General features: G+C 42.1%; 1 protein-coding gene across 1 annotated transcript in view; it reads right to left on the bottom strand.

Annotated features, from left to right (window-relative positions):
- The window catches only part of LGR5 (leucine rich repeat containing G protein-coupled receptor 5), a 151,249-nt gene that overhangs the window by 30,414 nt on the left and 94,872 nt on the right, over positions 1-25,963 (bottom strand). The window contains exons 5-8 of the mRNA XM_079775192.1: positions 9,873-10,088; positions 7,186-7,257; positions 3,917-3,985; positions 2,511-2,582 (exon numbers count right to left, since the gene is read on the bottom strand). Of these exons, the coding sequence (XP_079631318.1) occupies positions 2,511-2,582; positions 3,917-3,985; positions 7,186-7,257; positions 9,873-10,088 (429 nt within the window). The remainder of the gene's footprint in view (positions 1-2,510; positions 2,583-3,916; positions 3,986-7,185; positions 7,258-9,872; positions 10,089-25,963) is intronic.

Here is a 25,963-nt window from a genome sequence, read left to right as displayed (position 1 = left end):
ACAAAATTTCAATAAGTATAGTGAGGAGATAAAGAAACAAGGAAAGATTCATTTTATGAATTTAGCTTAGTTGGTCTGGACTATGTGTAGGGTAATTGAGTAGAGCTTTGGGGAACTTATCAGGAGGGTTGGCTTGGGCCACATGGAAGGCTGTGAAAGTCAGGGTAAGGAGTGTGCATTTAACGTAAATAGAAAATCCCGAGTTTCTGCATGTTTCACAGCAAGAGAGTGACAATATGGATGCTGTGTTTCAAGAGGGATGACCCTACCAGTGGTGGAGGCAGGGAGATGAGCCTTAGCCTGATGCACATCTAGAGGTAATTGCTAGCAGAGAGGCTGATGGGCAGCTGGATGGGAAGTTAGGCATAGGATGGGACTGCAGAGGTAGAAATAAGGCCTGCGTAGCCAATAGATACAGGAAGCCTTTGCCTTCACAGAAAGTGGGAACCCGGGAGGGGGCGTGGGTGGGGATGGCAATGACAAGAGATGGAAACAGAAGCAGAAGCAAGGAGAGGAGGGATTAAGTCAACATCAAATATTGGGTAGGAGCACTAATAATTGGGGGGCTGTTAGTCCCCTTTAAGCGTTATTAGCAAATCAAAAGAGTGATTCAAAAACACCCAGTCCTGCAGCTGTTAGGAAAAAGAAGCAAAGGCAATGCTAGTTGCCAACCTCTTACTATGTAAATACTCTCTAATGAGGACTAATGTTTATTGGCAATAAACTTAAAAACCCTTAGTTTTCCAACATACTGTCAGAACATTTCAGGAATGATGAATGGTATTTTTTTTTTTTTTTTTTTTTTTTTTTTAGTTGTCAGGGCTAATTGGGACTCCAGCTCATTTGTGACAAATGGTACGCAGTCCCAGAATGCCTCTCAATCAAGTTGGCACAGGATGGATTTCTGCCAAGAAGTGCCCCTAGAGTCATGTTCAACAGTTGTCCTTACTCTCTTCCTCCAAATTCAAGACGCCTTGAGGAGACAGAAGGGCTAGGCAGTCAGGGACGGGACCTTGGGACGGGACGTTGGGAGAGGGAGAAGAGTGGGGAAGTCCTAGAATAACAGGACCTTGCAGATGTGAACAGCATACAGCTAGCTGACCGCACCTCAGAAACAAACAAAAGGACCTAGAACCGGGGAACCCAGGTAGGTGGGGAAAGAAGGGTGTGCGCGGGAGACCTCAGCTTTAAAATGTGTAGATGCTACTAAGACAGGCAACTTGCAGATAGCCAATCACAAGGCAGTGAGGTGTGTAATCAATCCCAAGGATGTTGCTAAGGCAGAATTCTTTGAAAGGATCAATCAGGAACTAGCAAGCATGAATTTACCCCGGGACAAAGAAGCACACACTGTCTTCTCTCTCTCTGGCGCACTGGGCTCCTATCACAGGGGGTATACTCCCCTGCGCCCACGTGGCTTGTGGCCATATGTGACTGCACACATGGACTGATGGACTTTAGTTAGCTTGGATGCTGAACTACACCCAGCTGCAACATGGAACAGCAGCTCTGCAATTGGCCTGCTTTTGGAACCTCAGCTGCACCTTTTCCAGGACCGGTTTAAGGGGCATGGGACTTCGGAACCTGGGACAAAGAAGCTTCACCAGCAACCTGCTTTGGGTCCCCTTATTGCTGCACCCTGCGGCAGGAAGTCTGTCTATCCCTCAATGAACTTTGCCTCCGCTAACCATTTTTGTCCGTGAATCCATTCTTCGGTTCTGTGAGACAACGAACTCGGACTCCGAACACGACATTTTGGTTTCACCTTCACCCATGACCTCAGTCCAATCCTATGTCCCAAATCTGCCAGGTATCTTTTTAACTAAGAACCAGCCCAATACTAACATATTTTCATCTTCTTATATATCTACATATGATCAATCTTATGTCTGTGCTAAATGTGAAACATAGAATTAATTATTCATTATAGCTGTAAGTATTTTGTGCTTTTATGGTACCTTAATCCTCAGATACACCTTTCTAAAACATATGCATATTTCTAGAATTACAACTTAGCTTGTAATTGTATAAATGTGACTTCATGGTTGGCTTGACAATCAGTAGGTATACGGACAGCATAAAACAGTATTCCTCTTCCCCACCATCAACTTAGGCTGGAGTTTATTGTTGTAAAGGACTTCTATTTGTATATAACAATTTACATTTCTAGTACACTTGGATTCATTTTAAAAATCAATCAGTTTTATTCCTTATAAAATAGAAAGAAGCAAAGCATTTCACAAGATTATTGTGAAGTGAGAAAAGGCATCTGAAGATATGAAGCACAATGCAATGCATATTGAAGGTCCTAGAAAAACAAATCTTTTATGTTATTTCATCATTTAGCTAAAACCTGGCAAAACATCTCTCTACATATTTCTCTGTATCGAGTCTTACATTTACTGAGAAAAAAGTTGGGCACATATAGACCATTCACTGTATTATATTTAAAAGAGCAATGCCTGCTCTATTTCAGGATGGGCAAATAAAAAAGAACCACGGCCACTTACATTGTAATAAGAGAAGGGTTGCCTACAAATGCTTTCTCAGGTATCGACTTGATATTGTTGCTGTGAAATCCTCTAGAAAGAGAAGAAAAAAAATTTTTGTAGGAAATATTGTGTGGGATGAATTTATTTATTAGCCCACACCTTCTCGCCCCATGGCAATTACCAGCACCTTTAGTAACTAGAGGCTCAGGTTAAATTCCTCTATGCATTTTGAAATTTACGTGCCCTCACTCTCTAGGAGAAAAAGAAATCACAGGCTGTCATCTTGAAAGAGAAATAAAGAATCTGAAAGTAATAATTGTGCTTTATGGAAACTTACAATCTAATGTTGTTAAAGAAAATCCATCTGTTAATATCTGATAGAGCACTATTGTGTAACAACTTGAGACAGAGGGAAGCATCTATGGAGACAGATCATGACCCCATTTGAAGCTAGGAGAAGAGAAAATGGATGTAAGCTGCAGTGAGGTAGAGATTTAAGTAATCTCCTTATGAGAACAAAATTTCCTGAGCTGAAGGAAGGTGCTCAGTGAGTCTGTAATAACGAATTGATTCTCATCTGTTGATGCTAATGTTGTCTGAATGGCAGAGGGGCACAAAGGTCTTTGGGTCCTATGTGGGCCTGTGGATGAGATGAGTGGCAGACATTGGTCAGCCTCGCCATAGACAACCATGACTTCCCAGTTAGGCCACAGTGGGTTTTCCCAAGGCAGAACCTCCTGAAGGTTTTTTTTTTTTTTTTTTAATAAACAAGCCCATGCAGTCTACCTCCTTTAGCTGTGTGTCTTATTTCTCTCTGCCAGGAAAATAGGCTCCAGGCTTATTTTCCTTTCCAAGTGTTAGCACATTGCTTACATACTGTTTTTTTTTAGGTACAGTGAAAAACTAATTATAGTATGTAAAAGAATATATACAACCTAATAGCTGAAGGTTGGCTCTACTTTAGTAAAATTGTGTTTTTTAATTAAACAAGAGTCATGAAGTATTTAAAGAATGTGAAATAATGTATGTGAAAGCATCTAGCACTGCACTAGGCACATGCATTTTATTCTAGGTTGCTATGAAACCGGGAAATGTTTTTCAAAATGCTCAGCAAATAACTGAATTCCATTACAGTTCTGCACAAATCTATAAAGTATATAAATATTGGGGAAATGTGTCTTAGGAAAGAAGTATGGCTTAGAGAAATATGTATATATTTTTTCTAATATACATATGTTAGAGAAATCCATTATAAATTTTAAAAGATTATGTGATGGTTGCTGATGATAGAATCAATTACAGTATATTTCAAGTGTACTTAATTGTCATTTATATGAATTAAATTTTTTTTCTAATAAGTCACATTAAAAAAAATAAATTAACAAAGAATAGAATCTCCCATCAAATCTGTCCTAAATACTTACAGTTCTTTAAGGTTGGAGAGTGTCCTGATTGCAGTGGGGAATTCATCAAGGTTATTATAATTTAAATCTCTGAAAGTAAGTACATAGTATTTTCAGTTTTTCATTTACAGATTCATATATACTACAATTACTAGGAAAGTTAACATGTTATTTCAATGGACCGGTATCACTGATGAAAATTCTCATTCCTTCTCTATTTTCTTTTTGGTTAATCTTCACCTGAGGATGTTTTTTTCTATTGCTTTTTCAGAGAGAGTCAAATGGAGGGATTGAGGGAGGCAGACAGAGAGAGAGACACACACACACACACACACACACACACACACAGAGAGAGAGAGAGAGAGAGAGAGAGAGAGAGAGAGAGACATCAACATGAGAGACACATCAATTGGTTGCCTCCTACAGGTGCCCCAACCAGGACGGGGAGCGAACCCACAACTCAAGTACATGCCCTTGACTGGAATCAAACCCGAGACCCCTTGGGTTCCCAGGCTAACGCTCCTACCACTGAGCAACACCAACCAGGGCTCATTCCTTCTCTTTATGGAGAGAGGTTTGCTTGGCTTGCTGATCACCACCATTCCACAAGTCTCTGCATTACAATGGCCATTAGATTGATCATGAGAAATTTCAGAGTCAAGGCTCAGTGGCACAGGGGCATTTCAAAAAAGGGAGGGGACATAGGGCAGTGTCAGTGACCAAGTAGGAGGGATGCTTGGCCACGTGTTAAAAGCTCGCTAAAGTGGCTCTTCACCTGAGCCTAGCTCACTAAGCTGCCAGATGGTACGTGCGCTACTCAGGGCCCCTGAATCACATGCCCTTTCTCGTTCCCTCCTCCGTCCTCCATTCTTCCCCTGCTTTTCAGAGTCTTGCCGGACAGGACCTCTGGGAGAGCTGCTCTGTCCCTGGCTCCTGGGGAGTGCCTGTATCCCTCACAGCCTGAGGTCCGGACGACAGCCTGCTTCTGGAGAGGTTTATATGTGCAGGGTACTCTCAGGAAGAACATTAGGTCTAGGATTTTCTCAGGGACACAAATAGTGATTCAGATCAGAAGTATGATGTTTTCGTTGGTCTGTGAGGCAAAGCTCTGTATTATTTTTCATGCACATAGATGGGATAGCCAAACAATCTCAAATCATTAATTTCCCTATTTGTTATGACACAAATGGCTTTTCAATTCCATTACTCACACGAGCTTTATAGATTTACTCCACCTTATAGCTACATCTTTGTATGAAAAAGTAATTGCCTCCTGATCTCTGGGAATGGCAGATTTCCCAGATGACACGGAAAAACCTTTTGGTCAGGCAATCAGATGTGGTTAGATCTTCCTCTGTGGAAAAGAACTGCTATTTAATTTTAAGAGAGAGATAATTTAACTGAGTTAAACATGAATCAAGATTCCTACTTGTCTGACACAAACCATCCTTAAGCTATACTGCAGGCAGGAAACTTGGGTCTTTTGTGGACATAAATTTTCTTCCTGTTTGTAAATCTCTCCAGATGCTCTGTTTTGATTAAAAAAGTACTGGGTCCTTATAAATTACTTGGATTTCTAGTGAGAGAAAGGAAGACGTTGGGAGTAACCAATTGACTGATCCTCAGCCCTGGGCAAGGGGAGGGGAGGAGGTCAATAAGATGTTTCTCCTAAAATGTTTTATTCCATGGTATTTACATGCAATCCTGGGTCCTCACCTAAACATGAGGGGGTGGGGGGAGACTATTTACGGAAATACCCATCAAAGCCCATCTTGTTTTTGTTCCTGTTGAGTTGAAAAGGACCGAAGGTGCTTTCCATTGCTAAGATCCCCCACCCAGCTCTGTGTAGATAAGGGAGAAGTTCTAATTTTTCCTAGCAGCCGATGGAAACTGCTTGCCTACGCCATTGAGTTGACATCAAAGTCCTGCCTGGACAAGTTCATCTTTGGCATCTCCTTATGAGGATGATTGCTCCCTTCTAGGAGGAAACACAGTGACTTAAGTAACCCGGGAAGGAGAGCTGTTAGTGCTGCTCAGCCTGGTCTGGAAGGAAATGGGTGGATGCAGAGCTGGTTGGAAGTTCAATTGATCATGTGCAAATTGTTAAGCTCTGTGTGCAAATGAATAATGGGCTCCAAGGCCACAGCAGAGGTGGTCTCTGGTTATCCCCTTCTGCAGTCCAGTCACAGCCAGCTTGGTCGATTCAGTGGCCCTGTGTGGTTTATTGCGCTTGAGTAGCAAAGACACGAGGTTTGAGTTGGGACACAGCTGGAACCACCCTCCTCTCCCAGCACACTCAGAACCTGCACTGCCTGTCACCCCACCCTCACCATGTCTCTCCCACTCAACAGGGCGATGAAGAGCAGCTCCTCACCTGGGAAAGGGCTCAGCCAGGTGTGTGGCCCATAAGAAGCCCGTCTCCAAGTGGCTTTGGGATACACTCTAGGCTACGGCCAGCTGGCTGGGCTCTAGTTTTATTACAGGTAACAACTCAAAACTAAATTTTTGACTTTTTCTTTGGAAGTAGAATGCAGTAGTGAACGTGGATTTTGAAGTCAAACTAGAGAAGGAAGCAAATCCCAGTTATGCTATTGACTAGCTATGTAATGTTGGTAAAACCCTTAATAGCACTAGACCTAAGATGGGAGAGTAATGTCTGCTCTCATAGGATGGTTGTAGGATTAATTGAAAGTGTGCCAAATGTCCAGTGCCTTATTTGACTATGGATATACTCAAGACATGGTAGCCACCATAACTTGTTAGTCTTTATTTTATTTTATTTATTTATTTATTTATTTAACTTGTTAGTATTTAGATTTGCTTTTAGCATGAACCCTGCTGTTTCCTAATGAGACACCTGTTCATTTCAGATTGCAGCTTGGTCTGCATCTTGGACAATAAAGAATTTATTCTTATTTTTAAGTGTATTTTTTATTGTTGATATTATTACAGCTATCTCTCATTCCTCCTCCCCCATTAGCCCCCTCCCGTCCTTATTCTCGACAGAATACACATTCTCAAACACGTAGTCTCTGCGCAGTGGAAAGCATCTCCTTTAGCTTATAATGATTCTAACTGATTTATCACTCTTGTTAGATCAAGATAAAATCTTGTTTAGCTTTGCCAGGTGTGTGTGTTTGTGTGTAAGATAAAGCTGCAGTGAATATCTGTTTAAAGCTCAGGCAATTAACCAAACCAAACAGCAATCTTGACTTTAAGGCTGTTTTGATTCCTTCAGAATACTCAGGAAAACACTGAAAAAAAGGGAAACAAATAAAAGGTCAACTCACAAAGTCTCTAGGCTGTGGAGCCCATCAAAGCATTTCTTCCCCAGAGAGTGGATTCTATTGTTATGGAGATGCCTGCAGGAGAACATTACAGACAGTCAGCAAGGCACACGGCACGTAGAAACTTAGGCACATTTTAATCGCTTAAATCCAAAGAAACTTAAACTAAAGAATGCACTAATTATATACAGGAAATGCTTTGTCTAACGTTTTGTAAAAAGGTTCTATGCTCCATTCACTCCTGCCATAGATAATTTTATACCTTAGAATTTAATAGGCAGTCACAGTTTTACCTTTCAGGTTGAGATATCAGGTAGTGTATTATAATATGAGCAACATGATTGATAAAAATAAATCCACGTTGTTCAGTGTGGTTGTTCAGCATATTTTCCGACATGGGTTAATTAGCATGGCTTTGGGAGGTAGGGTGATAAGAAAGATACTGACCCTCATTGACAAACGGAGGGTGGAGGAAAGGTCCTGGTGTATCAGCACATTTTTTTTGTTGAAGCTGATGGCTTATGATGACTACATTCCCAGGGTAGGGCCACAGGGTAAGAGAAAACAGCAGTTTTGACCGCAGAAAATGATGATCATATATTTTGGCTGCCCAAGGACATTAGTTATCTTGACGCACTATTAGTGTGTATAATTATCACCACTGGCTCAATGGTACGTGAGTGAGGTCAAAGCCAATGAGAGCAACTGTGTGCACAAGTGAAAACTGGATCAAGTCCCAAAGAGATTTTTGGAAGATGAGCTTAAGGAAGACAGCATGAAAAAGAATAGCTGGCTCTCTGTAAATCTATTCCCCTCTAGTGCAGTGATTTCCAACTGGTGTGCTGCAAGAATTTTTAAAACATGTAATACCTGACTATTTAGTCAGGGGCACTTAGATTGTCAAATAATAAAACGACCATAGCAAACACAACAACAGCCGTCAGTGTGAGTGAATCAAAATTATACATATTTTGTTCTCAGATCGGCAAAAATACAATTTTTGGTGTGGCCCAAAATTTTAGTAATTAGTTTATGTGTGCCATGAGCTGGAAAAGGTTGAAAACCACTGCCCTAGTGGAAGAGAAAACAAAGCACCTATCCAGCTTCTGGCATGTCCCTAGCACCATGTTTGTAAGTAAAATTCAGTTTAGAAAGATGTTAATATCACCCAAAATTTGTTATTCTTTCAGGCTAAGATTCTTATTCTAATATATATGCATTGGGTTCATATGAGATATATGTAATATTTATTGAGGATCTTCTACTTGCAACACATGGGGAAAGGGATTGAGGGGAACCTAAAAAAAAATGAATGAAAAGCTGGTGAGCTCTCAAAGTAGTATACAATGCAAAAGACAGACATGCAGTCAAGTCAAGTGGAATGATTGGAGGCAGCGGTGAGCGGGTGGGTGGGCGTGAAGTGAAGGGAGAAATAGTGCAGAAGAGGCCTTGGTCCAGGTTCTTCCACCAACTGATCGTACAGCCTTGCAAGCAGCTGCTATTTTCCTCTATCAGCATCAACTGACATTTTATATACCTGGGGCATATTTTTACACGCTCACAGAAGACTGGTGATTTTTCAAACTATTAATTGATTTACTAAAACAATGGAACCTGGACCTATGGGTGGGGAGGCAGAGACATGCATAGCTCACTCTCAGGTTCATTCTTGCTTCTCTTTCCTGGTAGAAATTCAAGAGTATTTATTTATTTGTTAATCCTCACCCGAGGATATTTTCCCATTGATTTTTAGAGAGAGTAGAAGGGAGGGGGAGAGATATATAGAGAGAAACATTCATGTGAGAGAGACATCGATTGGTTGCCTCCCACATGTGCCCCGACCAGGGCTGGGGATCGAGCCTGCAACTAAGATACATGCCCTTGACTGGAATTGAACCCCTACCCTTCAGTCCATGGGCCGATGCTCTACCCATTAAGCCAAACCATCTATGCCAAGAGTATTTATTAAATAACTAGAGGCCCGGTGCACGAATTTGTGCACAGGTGGGGTCCCTCGGCCTGGCCAGTGATAGAGGCCTATGGGGGGGGGGCAACCAGCTGGGGGCAGGAACCCTGGGAGGTTGGCCAGCCGCCCCCCCATCAGGGCCGATCTGGGGGGCAGCCAGCCAGGGGGAGGCCACGAGAGGTTGGCTGTGGGAGTGCACTGACCACCAGGGGGCAGCTCCTGCATTGAGCATCTGCCCCCTGGTGGTCAGTACGTGTCATAGTGACTGGTCCACTGGTCATTCCAGTTGTTCCAGTCATTTGGTCCTAATGGTCGCTTAGGCTTTTATATATATAGATAAGAATGGCATATTTCAATTTGACCTGAATTATAAGTTATTATTAGAAATAAGGCATTTTTACTAATTGTACAGTGTGGTGGTTACTTGTACAATATACAATGGGCAGAGGTCATATTTTATTATCATTGAATGCCCAGCAGTACTTGGCACTTAGCAGGTGTTCCATAAATGTTGTTTCATTCTTTTATACAATTAGAACACTTATGAGTCACTTTGGGGAGGGATTCAGGGGTTTTTCCACCCTTAAAATGTCCCTATTCAAGGTTTGAAGAGCCAGCACTTTAAGGTCAAGGTCTTAGAGTGAATTTAGAAATTGTTGAAAGGGAGAGAGAGAGAGAGAGAGAGAGAGAGAGAGAGAGAGAGAGAGAAATCAATAGAACTTACAGAACTACCAAGCTGGAGAGGTTTCCAAAGGCATAGTCTGGGATGTGGTGTATTTTGTTCAGGGCCAAGGTCATGGCCTGCAGTGCTGATAAACTTCTGAAAGCCTGGACAGGGATTTCCGTCAGAGCGTTGTCATCCAGCCACAGGTGCCTCAGGGAGTGCAGGCCGCTGAAACAGCTGGGGGGGACGTAGCTGATGTGGTTGGCATCCAGCCGCCTGGGGAAGAAAGCAAGCGGGAATGGAGGAGAGAGCAGAGCCCAGGCAAACACGGGCCTTGCTAGAAAACCCTCCACGTGCTGATTAACACGAGTAAGACGGGCCCGGGGCCCTCAGGGTCCTCGGATGTCTGGAGCATTTTGCTCTCTTGCTAAGCCCTCTTTCTCACTCAGAGGAGAGCCATTGCTTCTGAGGTCCCCTCGGCTGTAAAATTCCATGGTGCTTGGTTCTCTTCCAGGCTTGTGGGTAGCAGGCTTTCATGCCTGAAGTGGCCGCCCGGAGGTATACAGATTCAGGTGAGGATCTCTTAGTTTTCCTTTCTGACACCAAGTGAAAGACACCCTCTCTTCTCCCTCCCGCCCCAAGCCAAATACATGCCTTTGTGTGTGTCCCCCAGACTGTTCTGAACATACTGAGCATGCTAATCCCCTGGTTTGTTTATTAAGCTCTGGGAAGAGATTGTTTCAGTATTTGAAAGGAACGGAGTGATTTGTAAAGGCTGTTCCAGCGCTGGAAGGCATAAAAACTGCTGGCTTTCTTGCTCACCCTACCCACTGGCACTGGGCAGATGTTTGTTTTTCCTGACATTTTAAATGAATAATAAAATTAACAACATTCCCAGTTTTTGCTTCCTTTTTTTTTTTCCACACACCATTTTTTTTTTTTCTCAAATGGGAAAAGACATCTAAATATAGATCTGGTTAATGAGGTGTTGCAACTTCAGAGCCAGCAGAGGGAGCGCAATACATTTATTTCCCCCGAACCCAACACAAACAGCAGCTGTGATGACAATGCCTTAACTTCTCTTGTTGAAGTGACCAGACAGACAGATAGTGAAACATTCCTGTAAGGTGCGTGAACAATAGAACCGCCATCGCTCCGCTAGGCTTCCCACAGCCCTCACTCATCTTTCCCCCGACCTGTTCTTCAGGCTCACCCATTCGTTTGCATTTTTCAAAGCTGGGATTTAAAAGAGGAAGAGTTGCATGTTAAGCAGTCCATGCATTGGGAAGGATTAGGAAATCACGAGTGGATTTTGAAAAATATTTTAGGAAGCATTTAAGACTAAACAGATGTGGGAAGCACACCGGGGTCAGGAAGCAATCCCCTGCACACCAAACTTAAACAATTTGGAGACCAGGAGAATGCTCTGCGGTAGGGAGCGAGGGAACGCGGCTCCCTCACTTTCGGCCACAGCGCTTGGCTCGCCCTCTGGCTGCTACTTCTGACTGAGTGGGAACCAGTGATGCCTTCAAGGTCCTGGGCCGAGTGGTGATAGTAATGGAGATAAGGTCACTTGGAACACAGTTTAACAGTCCGGCGTCATACCCCACTCACAATTACATTTCCCGTGGAACAGCTGTTACTGTAGGCAGCAGAAGCCCAGCTTCCAAACAGCTCACGGTTCTGTCAACAGATGGAGCTGGAAATGTTTAGGAAAACTCAACACTGTCTCTTCCCCTTTCTCCTGCAACAACATGCTCAGCCCATGTTCAAATAAGGTGTAATTTCATCAGGGGACGAGGAGGTGATTGTTATTGTTCGACTAGAAGGAAAGCACATATGTAAACTCCCCTTAATGACTGTGCTGATTGAAGAATGAAGACTTTATTTAAATAATACGAGCTTCCAAGTTTTAGTTGACGTATTGTCTGATTATTGCCAGTTGCTTAGGCACTGAAACGCCCAGTGGCTTCTAAGAGTCCTGAAAATGACTATCCTTAAAGTTGAGTGCAAACCTTGGGCTACATTTATACAAAAGACTCTCAGCATTGAGTCATAGGCTTGTCTTCTCTGATCTCTAAGGCACTACTAAAGTTTCTGCTGGATCTTGAAGTGACCTTGCGATCAGTTTCCCATGTTAATAAGTCCATTTTTCTGGATAGATGTCTTTTATGAATCACCCCCCCCCCCCCCGAAAAAGGGGTATAATCTGGCCTCTACACTGTCATCTTAGAGCAATTTGCTATCTGAAATGAAATGAGTGAGACAGGGCAATTCTTTAAGTCTTAACACTCTGAGTACTAACACTCTGAGTACTAATACTCGTGGATTCAATACTTGGGTATCCTGACTGCAGCACTAAAACATTTCTCTGCCAGGACAGTTTCATATAAGAAGCTCCCAATAAATGATATTCCTTCTAAATGCAGCATTTTGAGGTCCATGTCCACCTGGCCTCAGTGGTCCAAATCTAATTCAGAGAGTGGTATATTGTTTGCATTCAGAGGCAGTATCTGATTTAATCTTAACAGAAGATCCCCAGGCTAAACCGGAGTATGGAATTAATTATACAGCCAGTCATACAGGTGGTTCTTACAGAACAAGGTTCAGACTGTGGACAAAGCAGCTGGCAGGGCACAACTTGTGCCTATTCTGTGAGCAAACAAAGAGCTCGTATTATATCAATCTGCTCTTTTTGGGCAGCTGGACATTTTCTATTCATATGCTTGGAAAATGCAACATTTAAGCAGTGAGGTATAAGAAAAACGACACGAGACAGAACATGAAAATAGGTAAAAAGGTGGTTCTATAACATTATCAGGAGCAGTAAAAATAACTACATTATATAGTTTCATTTTTAAGTGTTTCTTTGTTATTACTTCTATTTCATGCAAGCCACAAAGTGTGTGTGTGTGTGTGTGTGTGTGTGCGCAAGCAGCTCAGAATCTGTGAATTAGTGCAGAAATGTGGAATGAGAAATCTTGGACCCAAGTCAGTATAGCAGCTTTGTGACCATGGCCAGGTCAACAGACTCAGTTTTCTGTAAAATGGGGACAACACCTTTCTGTCTCATAGGGTTGCTTATGATTAAAGAAAAGAATACAATGGAACTTTGTAAACCATAATGCATCTTAATGATCTTAAATTATTACAACTTGAAGCTGGTTAACAGTTTGTGTTTTTGACCATCAAAACAATTCCCAAAATAAAAAAGGTAAACTCAAATTTTGCCTTAGTCAAAATTTAGTTAAAAATAAATGCTAAGTTGCCAGTGAAGTTGTTTGAGAAACACAGACAACCTTTTTCACCTCTCATAAGAGAAATTATTAAGAGGTGTCTGTAATTATAATTAAGAGAAGTCACCCTTATTTTTTATCCTTCAGTATTATCATTATGTGTGTAAGTGTGTTTTGTTCCTGATACATTATTGAATATACCACCTTCTTTCTAAAGGCAAAGGAGAAGTGGTGACATGTGGAAGATGTCACATTCTCAGAGAAAGTTACTAGCAATGATGTTGGCATTTAAGTTTGTATCTACCAATAATGTGATAGAGGCAGCACAAAACCTGCATGCAGTTAGATGCTGTAAAATAAAACTCTTTAGCAATGGGAATGGCTGTAGAAAGATCTCACTGATAGCACTGTACCGGAGGAATGGGTGGGAAAGTGACCCAGGCAGTGGCAGTGATCAGGGAGAGAGAAGATGAGTGCCTGGAGGAAGTATGGAAATGGAGAGGAAAGTCTGATATGAGAGATGCTAAGTAAGTGAGCCTGACAGAATGTGGGACTCACCAGGTGTGGCCAGAGGAAGTAAGGAAGCTATGATGACTCCGTGTTCCATCCTGGGCAAGTGGGTGGATGGAGCCCATATAAGAGCAGGGATGAATGTTACCCAGAATTATATAAATTAAAAATAAAACAGAACTGCATATTCACTGTGAATATAGTTCTTTAATATCAACGTAACCTACATGATGAAAAACTAGGAAGGTAACAGGCAAAGAAAAAAATTAATCTTTTATGTCAGACAAATAAAAGGTGCTAATTTTCTTACCCTCTTATGAAATTTTTTCCATAATGTTTTCATGCATAAAAGGTTAATTGTACAAATTGTATTTTTTTTTAAAGAAACATTTTGCCAATTTACTCTGTGCCTCTGAAAGGAATTTTTGATTTCTAAATTGTATTATTGTAGGGATTAGAGAATCTATGAACTCATTCTTGCTATTGTTGTTCCAGAAAAATAGTCCTTTACATATATATCTTTTATATGATACTTTGCCAATGTATCACACAAACTTACGTCTTTGTTTGAGAATGTCTTTGATGAGCCATCTATACTAATAAAAGGGTAATATGATAATTAGACCAGATAGACCAGACATCTTCTGGACATCCTTCTAGACAAAGCCATGGTGGCAGGGCTGAGGCAGAGGCAGTTAGGGGCAATCAGGCAGGCAGGCAGAGTGGTTAGGGTTGATCAGGCCAGCAGGGGAGAGCAGTTAGGGGCGATCAGGCAGGCAGACAGAGGCAGTTAGGGGCGATCAGGCAGGCAGGCAGGCAGAGGCGATTAGGGGCAATCAGGCAGGCAGGCAGAGGGGTTAGGGGCAATCAGGCAGGCAAAATGGTTAGGGGTGATCAGGCAGGCAGGCAGAGTGGTTAGGGGTGATCAGGAAGGCAGGCAGGTGAGCAGTTAGGAGCCAGCGGTCCTGAATTGTAAGTTGATCCCCCAAGAGGTCCTGGATTGGAGAGGGTGCAGGCGAGGCTGAGGGATCCCCCCCCAGTACACAATTTTCATGCACCAGGCCTCTAGTTAACTATAAGACAGAGTTAGTCAAAAGATAAGCCATTGATCTTGGCTAACTTCATATCTGAGATTACTGTAATAATGTCAATTATTAACATGGTTGACTTGAGGGAAAAAAAGCTTAGGTGTGAAGAATGCTGCAGCTGCAGGCATAATAGCATTCAATAAATGAGGGCTCTTTTCCATTATGAATCATGGCATCTTCATGACTGACATTGCTATTTCATATTTCGATGAGCATTTTTCTTTGTACATTTTAAAGAAATGACCAACTCTCTTGTACACACATTTGTAGATTTAATGAGACTATTATGAACAATTCACAAATAGTCAAAAGACCACAGTGATTGAGATAATTTATAAAATCTTAAGAAATAAAACCATTTTCAGTTAACTTACTGTTGCAATGAAATGAGATCATGTAGTTCCAAGCTTGTGTATAATACAATTTGAAACTTCCAGTCAAGATGGTGGCCTAGGTAAGGTAAACGCCGTACTTACCTCCTCCCGTAACCACACTAAAGTGACTATTAAACAACAGAACAACTATCATTCAGAACCACCTGAAATCTGGCAGAATGGAAGACCTACAACTAGGGAATTAAAGAAGAATCCACATCAAGACTGGTAGGAGGGTTGGAGATGCAGAATTGGCTGGTCACACACCCATGTGTGGCAGATAAAAACCAGGAGGGATATCTCGGTTGCAGAGGTTCCCCTTAAGGAGCGAGGGGTCACAGCCCCACACCCGGCCCCAGCCCAGGTTTCCAGTGCCAGGAAGAGAAGTCCCCATAGCTTTTGACTGTAAAAACCAGCAGGGATTGAGGCTGAGGGAGACAGAGGCTGTTGGAGTTCCAGGCAGCTCCGCTTACAAGGCCCATGCATGGACTTACTCAGACTAATTCCTTCTGAGCTCCAGCATTGGGGCATCAGCTTGAAAGGCACCAGAGACATATGGGGAGGAATTGATTTATGAGCGAGAGCTTGTGTGTGAGCCCATGCACACGTGTGTGTGTGTGTGTGTGTGTGTGTGTGTGCGCGCACTTTCTACCAGATATAGGCCATTGTTTCTTTGATGAGCCCGCCCCTGACAGTGCAGACAGGTGGGTGCCATATCTGAGACTTCATCAACCTGGTTCACACTCTTTGCCTTGCCCTGGTGATTCCCTGAGGCCCACCCCACCCAACTTTTGGATCCACTTAAGCTGTTTCCAGTGGCTTTTCCATTGAATGGCCTGTCTTGGCTCATGCTCCAGATTTTCCTAAAATCTCTCAAACAAGCAACATCTGGCCTCAGCGTGCCCCATACTTCTTGCTAAGTGGCCCCAGGCTCAGCACTAGTAGAAGCTGGTCTTAGTTCGAAGTTTGGCCTCACCTGGGTACATCTAAGCCCAGCATAAGAAGCAGCCACCTGCAGATAACTTGGTAGCTCATGCTGGGTGGCCCCAGGCAGAACACAGCTGGTGGCTGACCTTGGCCTGTACCTCCTGAGAGGCCACAGAGCCAGTGTACTGGGGGACAGCCTCAGACCACATCAAAGCATCATCCAACCACCTCCACAAATGACACATTTAAGGGGAAGACTCAGCAGGCACCGGAACCCCACTGAAGTAAGTCTTGCTCTGGAGTGTGGGGGGACTGCACAGCTGATCCTCCATGATGGCCAGAGGTCAGTGGTTGCATCCAGTCCTTGCAGCTGTTCAGGCTGAGGGTAAATCACTTCCAATGACGTGCCAAGAGCAATCGAGGCTCAACTACAAAAAGAGGATGTACTCAGCCCACATGAGGGGATTCACCTCAGGTGCCCAGCTTGGGTGAAAAGGGAGGCTGTGCCACTGGACTCTACCAAACACTGACTACATTAGGCTACTCTACCAAGCCTGGGAGATATAGCAGCTCTACCTGATACATAGAAACAAACTCAGGAGGTTGCCAAAATGAAGAGACAAAGAAACATGTTCCAAGTGAAAGAACAGAATAAAACTTGAGAAACAGAACTAAATGGAGAGAAGCAATCTACTAGATGTAAAGTTCAAAACACTATTTATAAGGATGCTCTCTGAACTTAGAACTCCAAGATCATTAAAAAGGACCAATCAGAAATGAGAGATACACTAATTGACATGAAGAATAATTTACAGGAATCAACAGTAGAGTAGATGAAGCCAAGAATTAATCAGCGATTTGGAATATAAGGAAGCAAAAAACACCCAATCAGGACAGCAAAAAGAAAAAAGAATAAAAATATATGAGGACGGTATAAGGAGCCTCTGGGACAACTTCAACTGTACCAACATTCACATAGTGGGAGTGATGAAAGGAGAAGAGAGAGAAAGAACAAGAAATTAAATATCTATTTGAAAAACTAATGGCAAAAAACTTACCTAACTTAGTGAAGGAAATAAACATACAAGTCCAGGTAGCACAAAGAGTCCAAAATAAGATGAACCCAAAGAAGCCCACACCAAGACGCATCATAATTAAAATGCCAAAGGTTAAAGACAGGAGAGAATCTTAAAAGCAGCAAGAGAAAAGCAATTAGTTAACTACAAGGGAACTGGCATCTGATTCCTCCACAGAAACTTTGTAGGCCAGAAGGGTTCAGAGTGATGAAAAGCAAGATTACTCTACCCAGCAAAACTATCATTTAGAATCGAAGGACATATAAAGAGCTTCCTAGACAAGAAAAAGCTAAAGGAGTTCATCACCACCACACCATGATTATATAAAATGTTAAAGAGTCTTCTAGAAGAAGAAGAAGAAGAAGAAGAAGAAGAAGAAGAAGAAGAAGAAGAAATAAAAAATATGAATAAAGTGGCAAGAAATGCATAAAAAACAACACTTGAATCTAAAAAATAAAATAAATGAACAAGCAGATAAGAAACAGACTCATAGATACAGAGAACATTTGGAAGGTTGCTAGATGAGAGGGAGTTTGAGGGGGGATGCAAAAGGTAAAGGGATTGAGAAGTACAAATTGGTTGTTGCAGAACAGTCATGGGGACTATCATGAGGAAGATAGTCAATAACATTCTAATAACTATGTACGGTGTCAGATGGGTACAAGATTTATTGGGATAATAATTTAGTAAGTTATATAATCTCTAATAACTGGGTATACACCTGAAACTAATATAATAATGTATGTTAATGTAATTGAAAAATAAAAAATCATTAAAAAATACAATTTTACAAGGTACCTTAACTCTTTGCTATGGTGAAATTTTATTGCATTGGAAAACACTGGAGTTGATAATTGGAGTTGAATTTGTCAGGAGACCAGTATAATACTCTCAAGATAGAATTTCATCTATCTGAACTCATAGATTGAATATATAGAGAGTCTTCATTATAGTATGAGTCATTTTTATTAGTAGTACTGTGTTTTGTTTTTTAAATATTGAGGGAGTGGCCACAATGTGAAATTTTAATGAAATTTCCAACCTATCTCCTTGGATGATATTAAGCATATGAATATACATAAACACCATGATTGCTTACATGGGAATTTCTGCTTTTGTTTTTTCTAACATTCTTTATCTTATTTGTTGGTAAATTTAATGTAAACCAAGAAGAAAAATTATTGCTTTATGTTTACCTCTGAAAAGCTAAAAAAGTTTTTTCCTCCCACTTCTCCAACTTGGGGAGAGATAAAGTCAGCGGGTTCATTGAAGTACAGTAATTTTGAGATTAGTCACCTGATTGACCACCAGCCAGATGAAGTGCCAACTGAACTGAACTTCTGTCTCTCTGGCATCACTGGGGAATGCAAGATTCCAGTGAGAAATATATTGTAGAGTCAATTTACATTAAGTTGTTCAATTTCCCAGAGGTCACCGCTACTGTGAATTTTATAATGTAGATGATCTATAGCCAAAGTAACACGAGCATTAACTTCTTCAGTTTCATTTTTCTCCATAGAAAACAAAGACCATCTTTTCATCAGGAGCACCATTAGTCTCCCAGGTACCACCAGGGTTTGAAACCTGGGGGTCATTTTTGAATATTCCTATTGCTTTCCAGCCAATCATTCACCACGTTCTCTCCATTTATCTTTATCTCAGAGACTCTCCATTTCCATTGTCTAGTTCAGTCTCTTATCTCTTCACACCTGTATTATTGCAACAGCCTCAGAGCTGGTCCTTTTGGCTTTGATCTCTTATCTCTTCAATTAAGCCTCTAGGCTGCTGCCAGATTAATCTCCCTAAAAGTGTGCTTTAGGTAATTTCCCTGTTAAGAATCCTTAGTTCTTCCACATTACCACTCCTTTTACAGAAACTTCTCATTCTAATATTCAAATCTCTCCATCCACCTTACCGAGCCAAACTTCTATCTTATTTCTCTGTCCCAGTCAAGTCCTTCCCACAGAACTTCTGGGCCTTGTGTTCATGAGCATCCCCTACCTCCTGCCTATCTAAATTGCATCAACTTAATATTACGGTTCTTTTGAAGTAGAAAAGCCCTCAGCTAAGGCAATGGGAAAGTTAATTCTTATAGATAGATCAATCCCAAACTCCCTGAAGAAACTACTAGAGTTTAGCTCAGCTCCAGAATGGCAGGTGTGAAAAGCCATGGTATAGAGATAAGAGTTTACAGCCAGAAATCAGTGAATACAGGCTTCAGTAAAACTGGGGGAGATTAGCTGGTCCTGAGCAGCAGTGTAGAACAGGCATCCTCAAACTACGGCCCACATGTGGGTGTTCTTGCCGTTTTTTTTTTTTTTTTTTTTTTTTACTTCAAAATAAGATATGTGCAGTGTGCATAGGAATTTGTTCATAGTTTTTTTTAAACTATAGTCCGGCCCTCCAACGGTCTGAGGGACAGTGAACTGGCCCCCTGTTTAAAAAGTTTGAGGACCCCTGGTGTAGAACATTACTTAGAGATTAAGTCTTCAGTTCAGCAAGTATTTCTTGAGTGCTTTCTTTGCCAAGGTGCTGCACCTGGTGCTGGAGATCTAGCAGTAAACCAGGCAGTCAAGGTCCCAACCTTTAGGGGACATGTTTTATACAGGTTAGTCAGATAACCAAATCATTATGATGAAGTATTAGGTGAAGGGAAATGCATGGTAGGAAGACCTAACCTAAATTTCACTTTTCTTTGAAGACCTAACCTAAATTTAAAACCGTCTATGTGTAATCTACTTAGTTGTTTCTCTTCAAACACATGTATTTAAGATCAAACTCAGGATCTCCCACCCGATCCTCCCCAAATGTAGTCCTCTACCAGGGTTTCTTATCTCAGTGATGGGCTTCATTAATCATGTGGTTTTATAAACCAGACTCTCAGGAATCATCCTTGGTCCTCTTCCTCCTTCATTCTTCATAGCTAATCCATTGCCAAATATTAGTAATTTCATCTAAATAGTTCTCAAATCCATCTCCCTTCCTACACCTCCATTGCCCCATCCTGACAAAGTTTTCCTTTCTCTCCTAGACAATTTCAGATCTGCCCATGCCCTTCCCTGCCTAAAATCCTCCAGGGGCTTCCCATTGCGTTGACAAAAACGATTAAAAGTCTTGACATGTTCCTAATGGCTTTCAAAGGAACTGGACTCCACCTGCCTCACTAGGCTCTTTTTTCACTTCTCTCCACCTCACTCTTCCTGATTCAGCCACACTGACCTTCCTTTTGTTTCCTGATGTGCCAACTTTTCCCATCCTCCATCCCCGCCCCTGCCCCACTATAAGATCTTGCGCATATAGTTCCCGCTGTCTGGAATGCTTGTCCCTCTTGTCTTTGTCTAATCAACTTTTACCTTTGCAATAGAAACAAGATACCTTTTCTCACCTGCAGTTTCTTCATCAGGAAAGTGGAGTCAATTTCTACCTCACAGGAAATGAGGGATCAGACAACCAAATACATGAGGAAACACTAAAAATGAATGTCTGGCCACACTATAAAAGTATTGTTGCCTTTTCTTCTTCAGTGTCTTTATTTCTGTCCTGCAGCATTACAACTGTGCTTTCTTTTTGTAAACCCTCAAGCATGTCTGGAGTAGCACGTGCTTCTGTCAAGCTCCTTCCTTCCCCAGGCTGTAGTGCCTGTTCCCTGCAAGGGGTTTCCTGAGGGAGGCAAGAGAGTGTGGTGGAAAATGGCAGATCTTGGAGTCAGAAAGACCAGAATTCTTATTCCAGACTCATTAGCCTGACTCCATTACAAGCCATATGACCTTGAGAAGGTCAAGTAATCTCTCTTGAGTTTTTTGCTTCCTCATCACTAAGGTTTCTGTGAGGATGAAGTGGGATGATGCAGTGCAGGTAAAAGTGCTTCCTAAATACCGGTGGCTGCTGCTTTCATAGCCATGGCATTTAATGAGCTCCACATTCTGGTTTTGTTTTTGCAATGCTCCCATTCTCCGCTGGTTTGTGATGTGCCTTTTCACAGTTCATTACAGACCTCATCTGTCCTGACAGGGGGGGAATGCTGCCCTTTCATGATTTGCCTTCCCATAGCAGTCACCCCTCAGGTTCCCCGAAGAGTTTAATTTGCTTTCCAAAGTCAATCTTCATTTCACCTGACAAGGCTAAAAGAAGTTTACTTTACTTCTCATTCCACAACATCCATGTTCCCTTTCAGGTATGTGTCTATCCGGTATGACTATCATGTATGCGATTTGTCAGAGCTCTGGCAGACAACTTGGTGTAAGGATCTTGCACACATGAGGCCTTGCATGAAGTAGTCCCATTTCCGCCCTCTCCCCCCATATGATTCTGAGGACAACGCTCTAATGTGAGCTCTCTTCTTGTAAGCATTGTATAGAAAGGGCTTTGTCTCTGGAAATAACTATCTTCTAATGTTCAAATGAGGTGGGGGGACAAGGCAAGACTTCCCTTCCTCATTACAATTCACTGGGTGCTGGTTTGTGCTTGGTTCCATGAAGAGAACTCTCAGTGTAATAGACAAAACCCTCGACCCCTAGAACTTCCAAGTCCACTGCCATCGCACAAAATAGGCTGGCGCTTTTGTGATAAAACAAAACAAATAAAAACCATGGTATGTTTTTATTAAGGAGGCTTGCAATTTCTCTTTCTGGAGAGTATTTTAGTGGAAGGAATGATGTCACTAATACTAAAACCATTACTCTTTTTTTAAAAAAACCCCTTTGATCCTTTAATCTTATCCTCTTGGCTACCTCACCTTGCTTTCTGTCTGCTCACACCTCTTTGTCTTGTGTTACTTCCTTCCCGTTCTTTATCCTTGGAAACCCAATAGGCTTCTGGGTATTAACAGGAGAAAGCTGCTGCTGGTTCTAGGCTTGCCTTCTTTCTGCTCAGCCCTGTGAGTCCACTGCCTCCTCGCCACCCGTTCCTCTTGCTTATTGTCTTTTCCGACTATTATCCGCAATACCCTACTGAAGCGTCTGGGTGAACTAACTGACATTTCGCATGACGGTCCACGGGTGGGGTCTGTGGTCCTGAAATGGGGATTACAAAAAGAAGCCTGGACAGATCATGTTCCAGGCAGGAACTACACATTCCTCTGAGATTTTAGAATATAGTCTGAAGGTGAATATTAGCTAATTGGAGAATAGAGATAGTACTAAAGATATGTCTCATTCTCCTTTCATTTTCTATTTACCAAACTATTATTTTTGTGATTGTGCATACTTTCCAGTTAGCTTTGGTAGTGCAGACTTGGAATAAAACCTGACATGTATTAAATCATTCTCTGATTAACTGGATACGTCATTTCCTTTGATCATCTAGTGCTTCACTAATGACATACTTAAACATCATTAATGACTATGCAAATGAGGCAAGGATTTTTAAAAATAGATCAGTTTCTTAACTATTAATACAAGGTGTGAGGGTATGGGAGGGTTAAGTTTTGAGTTTCCATCAAATCGCTGTAATCTGACCCTAGTCTTGAAATGACTATAACGCCAAACGTTTCTTGGTGAAATACAACTCGCTGTGAATTGTGATTACATTTCCGATTCCTTTCCAGAAAACAGAAAGGAAATTGAGTTATGTTTGATTACATTACAAAAAACCCAGTTGGTGTCTGGGCAATCATGACCAGTCAGAAGCCGAATGCGCACATTGTACAGGGGCCGGCCCTGGGCCGCGAGGCTCTAGCGCATGGACTTGCCCTCTTATCCTTTAGCTGAGCCATTTGTAAGCATCAGGAGAGAGTTAAAAGAACATGAATGCACCTATCTGCTTTCATTACGAACAAAGCAAAAATGTCTTTTGTTTATGCAGAATAAATGGAAAATTACATCTCTTGAAACACGAGTACAATCTGTTTCTTCCTCACCGCAGTGCTACCCATTTCAATATATCAAGTTTCTTAAACTTTCCTCAATGAAGCCAGGTCGATAGGAGTGGAGCAAAGTATACCAGTGACCTGCTTCAGTAGTCCTCAAGCATTCTTGGTTTGTTAGGCCACTTTGCTAGTAGCACAGAACACTAACAAACATTGATTTCTCAAATACATTGGCCATACAAATCATCTGAGAATATCGCTAAAACAAAGCTTCTAACGAAGTGAGACTGAGACGAGGCCCAAGGTTCTGCCTATCTTAGGAGGTGCTGGTGCTGCTGGACGGCATTTGAATACCAGGGTCATGCAGCAGGCGGCCTCTGAACATTACCTGCCCCAGGCTGTCAGTAGAATTAATAGGCAGATGTGAGCTGTTTCAAGTAAATACAAACAAGGCAACCCTGACTTTTACTTCATAGTCCACGTGCATTTGTAATTCATACTGGAATGCAAAGTATGGGTTTTGTTACTATTTCATGTTTAAAAAGAGTTCCGGAGAATAGGTACATATCATCCGAAAGAATGCTGCAGGACACTCGTTTTCCCGGTCTTCACTTAAGAAGCTCTTAACTATGTAATGAAACCAGTTAGAAAACACTAACATTCGGATTTAATCGTGTTGGGGTGCAGCCTAGATGATTCTTCTTGGCAGCCAGGGCTGAGAAGCGCCCCCCCCATCCCCCCACAGAAGTTACAGAGCCAGGCGAGTATTCAGGGTGCTGCACCCACTGTCCCGCACAGGGTGGAGTGCTCCTTGGAGAGAGCATGTATAATACGAAGAAAATAAAAACATCAAGAAAGACAGAGTGAGTTCAAGAGAGAGAAAAAAGAGGAACCGTTGGATAAAGGCTGGAGGTCCAAGGGTGCAGCAATCCTTTCAGTAACTGCACGGAGGTCTCCACGGTGCTGGCAGCCCGGATGAGGCTGCTCCCACCCTCTGTTACTCATACTGATGCAGAAGTAGCACGGAGGCTCAGGTATGGCACGGAAAATGGATGCAGGATGGATATGGAATGCATGTCTGGAATGACCATTAGCCTCAAACCGAAGGTTTAAAGGAAGCAGGGGAAATACTTATTAAATACCTTGAATCTGGGGCAATAGTAAAATTTTAAAGGGGCTCACTGTTGCCCAAACTTGCAAACCGGGTACGGGGCTCCTTCGGTTGGTACAATTTGGCATCTGTGTACTTGGTGGTTAAGTCTTTGCTTTTTTTTGGGTCAAGTCTTAACTCTTGTATCAAAGCAGCGCAAAGAAATGTAAGTGAGAAAAGTGGCATGGCAGCGCAAACGGCCAACATTTAGCACCTCACAAGGGTGTGTCTGCGCTGGGCGAAGGGACCCCAGACGAACATGACATAACCAGCTGATACAGTCCAGCGAGTCCCAGGGCCGAGTGTCTATCCAGATGCCTCGTTGGATGTGATAAGCGTCATACTAGAAAGTTAACCCCTGGCTTTTTTTTTACAAGGAACACATACTTATAAAGTTTCAAAGGCAATTGTTTTTGCGAACCAGAAACCAAATGCAAGAGACACCTGGTGAATAGTAAATATCTAGACAGTAAGAAACTAAATCTGAACACCTTTATCAGAGAGGCACCACCCAGTTCGAGTGAACAAAAGATTCGTGGTTTTCCCTTTCTCAAAGAGTTCACTTCGGTGTGTGTTCTGGTTGTGATCTTCTTTCAGCTGATAGTGGCTTTTGGTTACAAACGCTTATCCTTCTATCTTCTGCCTGCCTCACAGCTGTTTAAAGTTCCTATTGGCCACCGCTATTATCTCGCTTTCAATCCAGCCACGGGACCCCGTGCCCTTACACAGACAACCCACTGGAGAGCGGCTTGCTTCTCTGACTGCTGCTTCCCTTCAGGAAAAGGCTCGTGCAACAAAGGAGGAGCGATACTGTTATGTCATTGAGGAGCTCCTGAAAATGCCGCAGACCTGTCCCAGGCCACAAAGGGGCCCTTGTGGGCATGTTTATCTATAGGATGGTGAAAACCTAGGAAGTCACTTTGTTTGACTGCAGTGAAAAGCTTGAAATGGTCTCAAGCCCAGATTTGCTTTCATTAAAAAAAAAAAAAAAAAAAGATCAAAGGAAGAAAGTATCATCTCCAAATCTCACGTTCCTCCTTCTTTCATGTCACCTCAACAAAAGGCGTTAAGCACACTGTGGGTAATGATTAACTGGTGGGCTTTTTACAGTGATTTTCAACTAGAATCTGCAATATTTATTTGCCTTTCTTATGCATTTATCTCCCTCATCATTGTAGACCAGAAGCCAGTATTTTGTTTGACAGAGGGGGACCTCCAGTGTGAGTAAGATGAGAACATATATCACACACGTGTATACTGGAAATCATGCAATACATTGTAAACACTTACGCATGCTGATGAGGTAAAGATTTACTGACCAAATAAGTACTCGTGGCATAGTCTTGGCAACTAATTACTGTCAACAACTGCTTACAATCCAAGCTCCAAAACATCTGATATCTAATTTTTACTTATTCAGAGGTTTTAAATCAGTGGAGGGTGGAAACTCCTGATGGAAAAGTTGTGGATTCACAGTAGGGAACATCACCACCACTGCTATGTACTGTATGTTTGTGTTTGTGTGTCTGTGTGTGGTGTGTGTGTTTGTGCATGTCTGTATGATGTGTGAATCTGAGGTGTGTGTGGGATTGCTTGTGTCTGTGTGTGGTGACGGGGAAGCGCTTGGTTTGCAGACCTGTGCAGTAAGACTTTAAGATAAAAGTCTTACTGATAAAAGGCTTATTGATTTGAGAACCCCTGATGTACATACAAAACTTAAAAAAATTCAGTCTTTATTTGACTCAGCAAATTTCATTACAAGGCAGCTCAGATCATCTAAAAACAGAATGAATTGAAGATGCTAAGGTGTCTGGATTGTGACACCCATTCTTCCAGATAAAAGGAGAAAATAGCCCTGCTGGTATGGCTCAGTGGTTGAGTGTTGACCAAGAGGTCACCCTTTGATTCGTGGTGAGGGCACATGTCTGGGTTGCAGCTTGATCCCCAGTAGGGGCATGCAGGAGGCAGCAGATCAATGACTCTC

Source organism: Cnephaeus nilssonii, assembly GCF_951640355.1.
Source record: "Cnephaeus nilssonii genome assembly, chromosome: 6".
In the NCBI taxonomy this organism is placed as follows: Eukaryota; Metazoa; Chordata; class Mammalia; order Chiroptera; family Vespertilionidae; genus Cnephaeus; species Cnephaeus nilssonii.
Note: the sequence above shows the minus strand (reverse complement) of the source record. Positions and strands in the feature narration are given on the sequence as shown.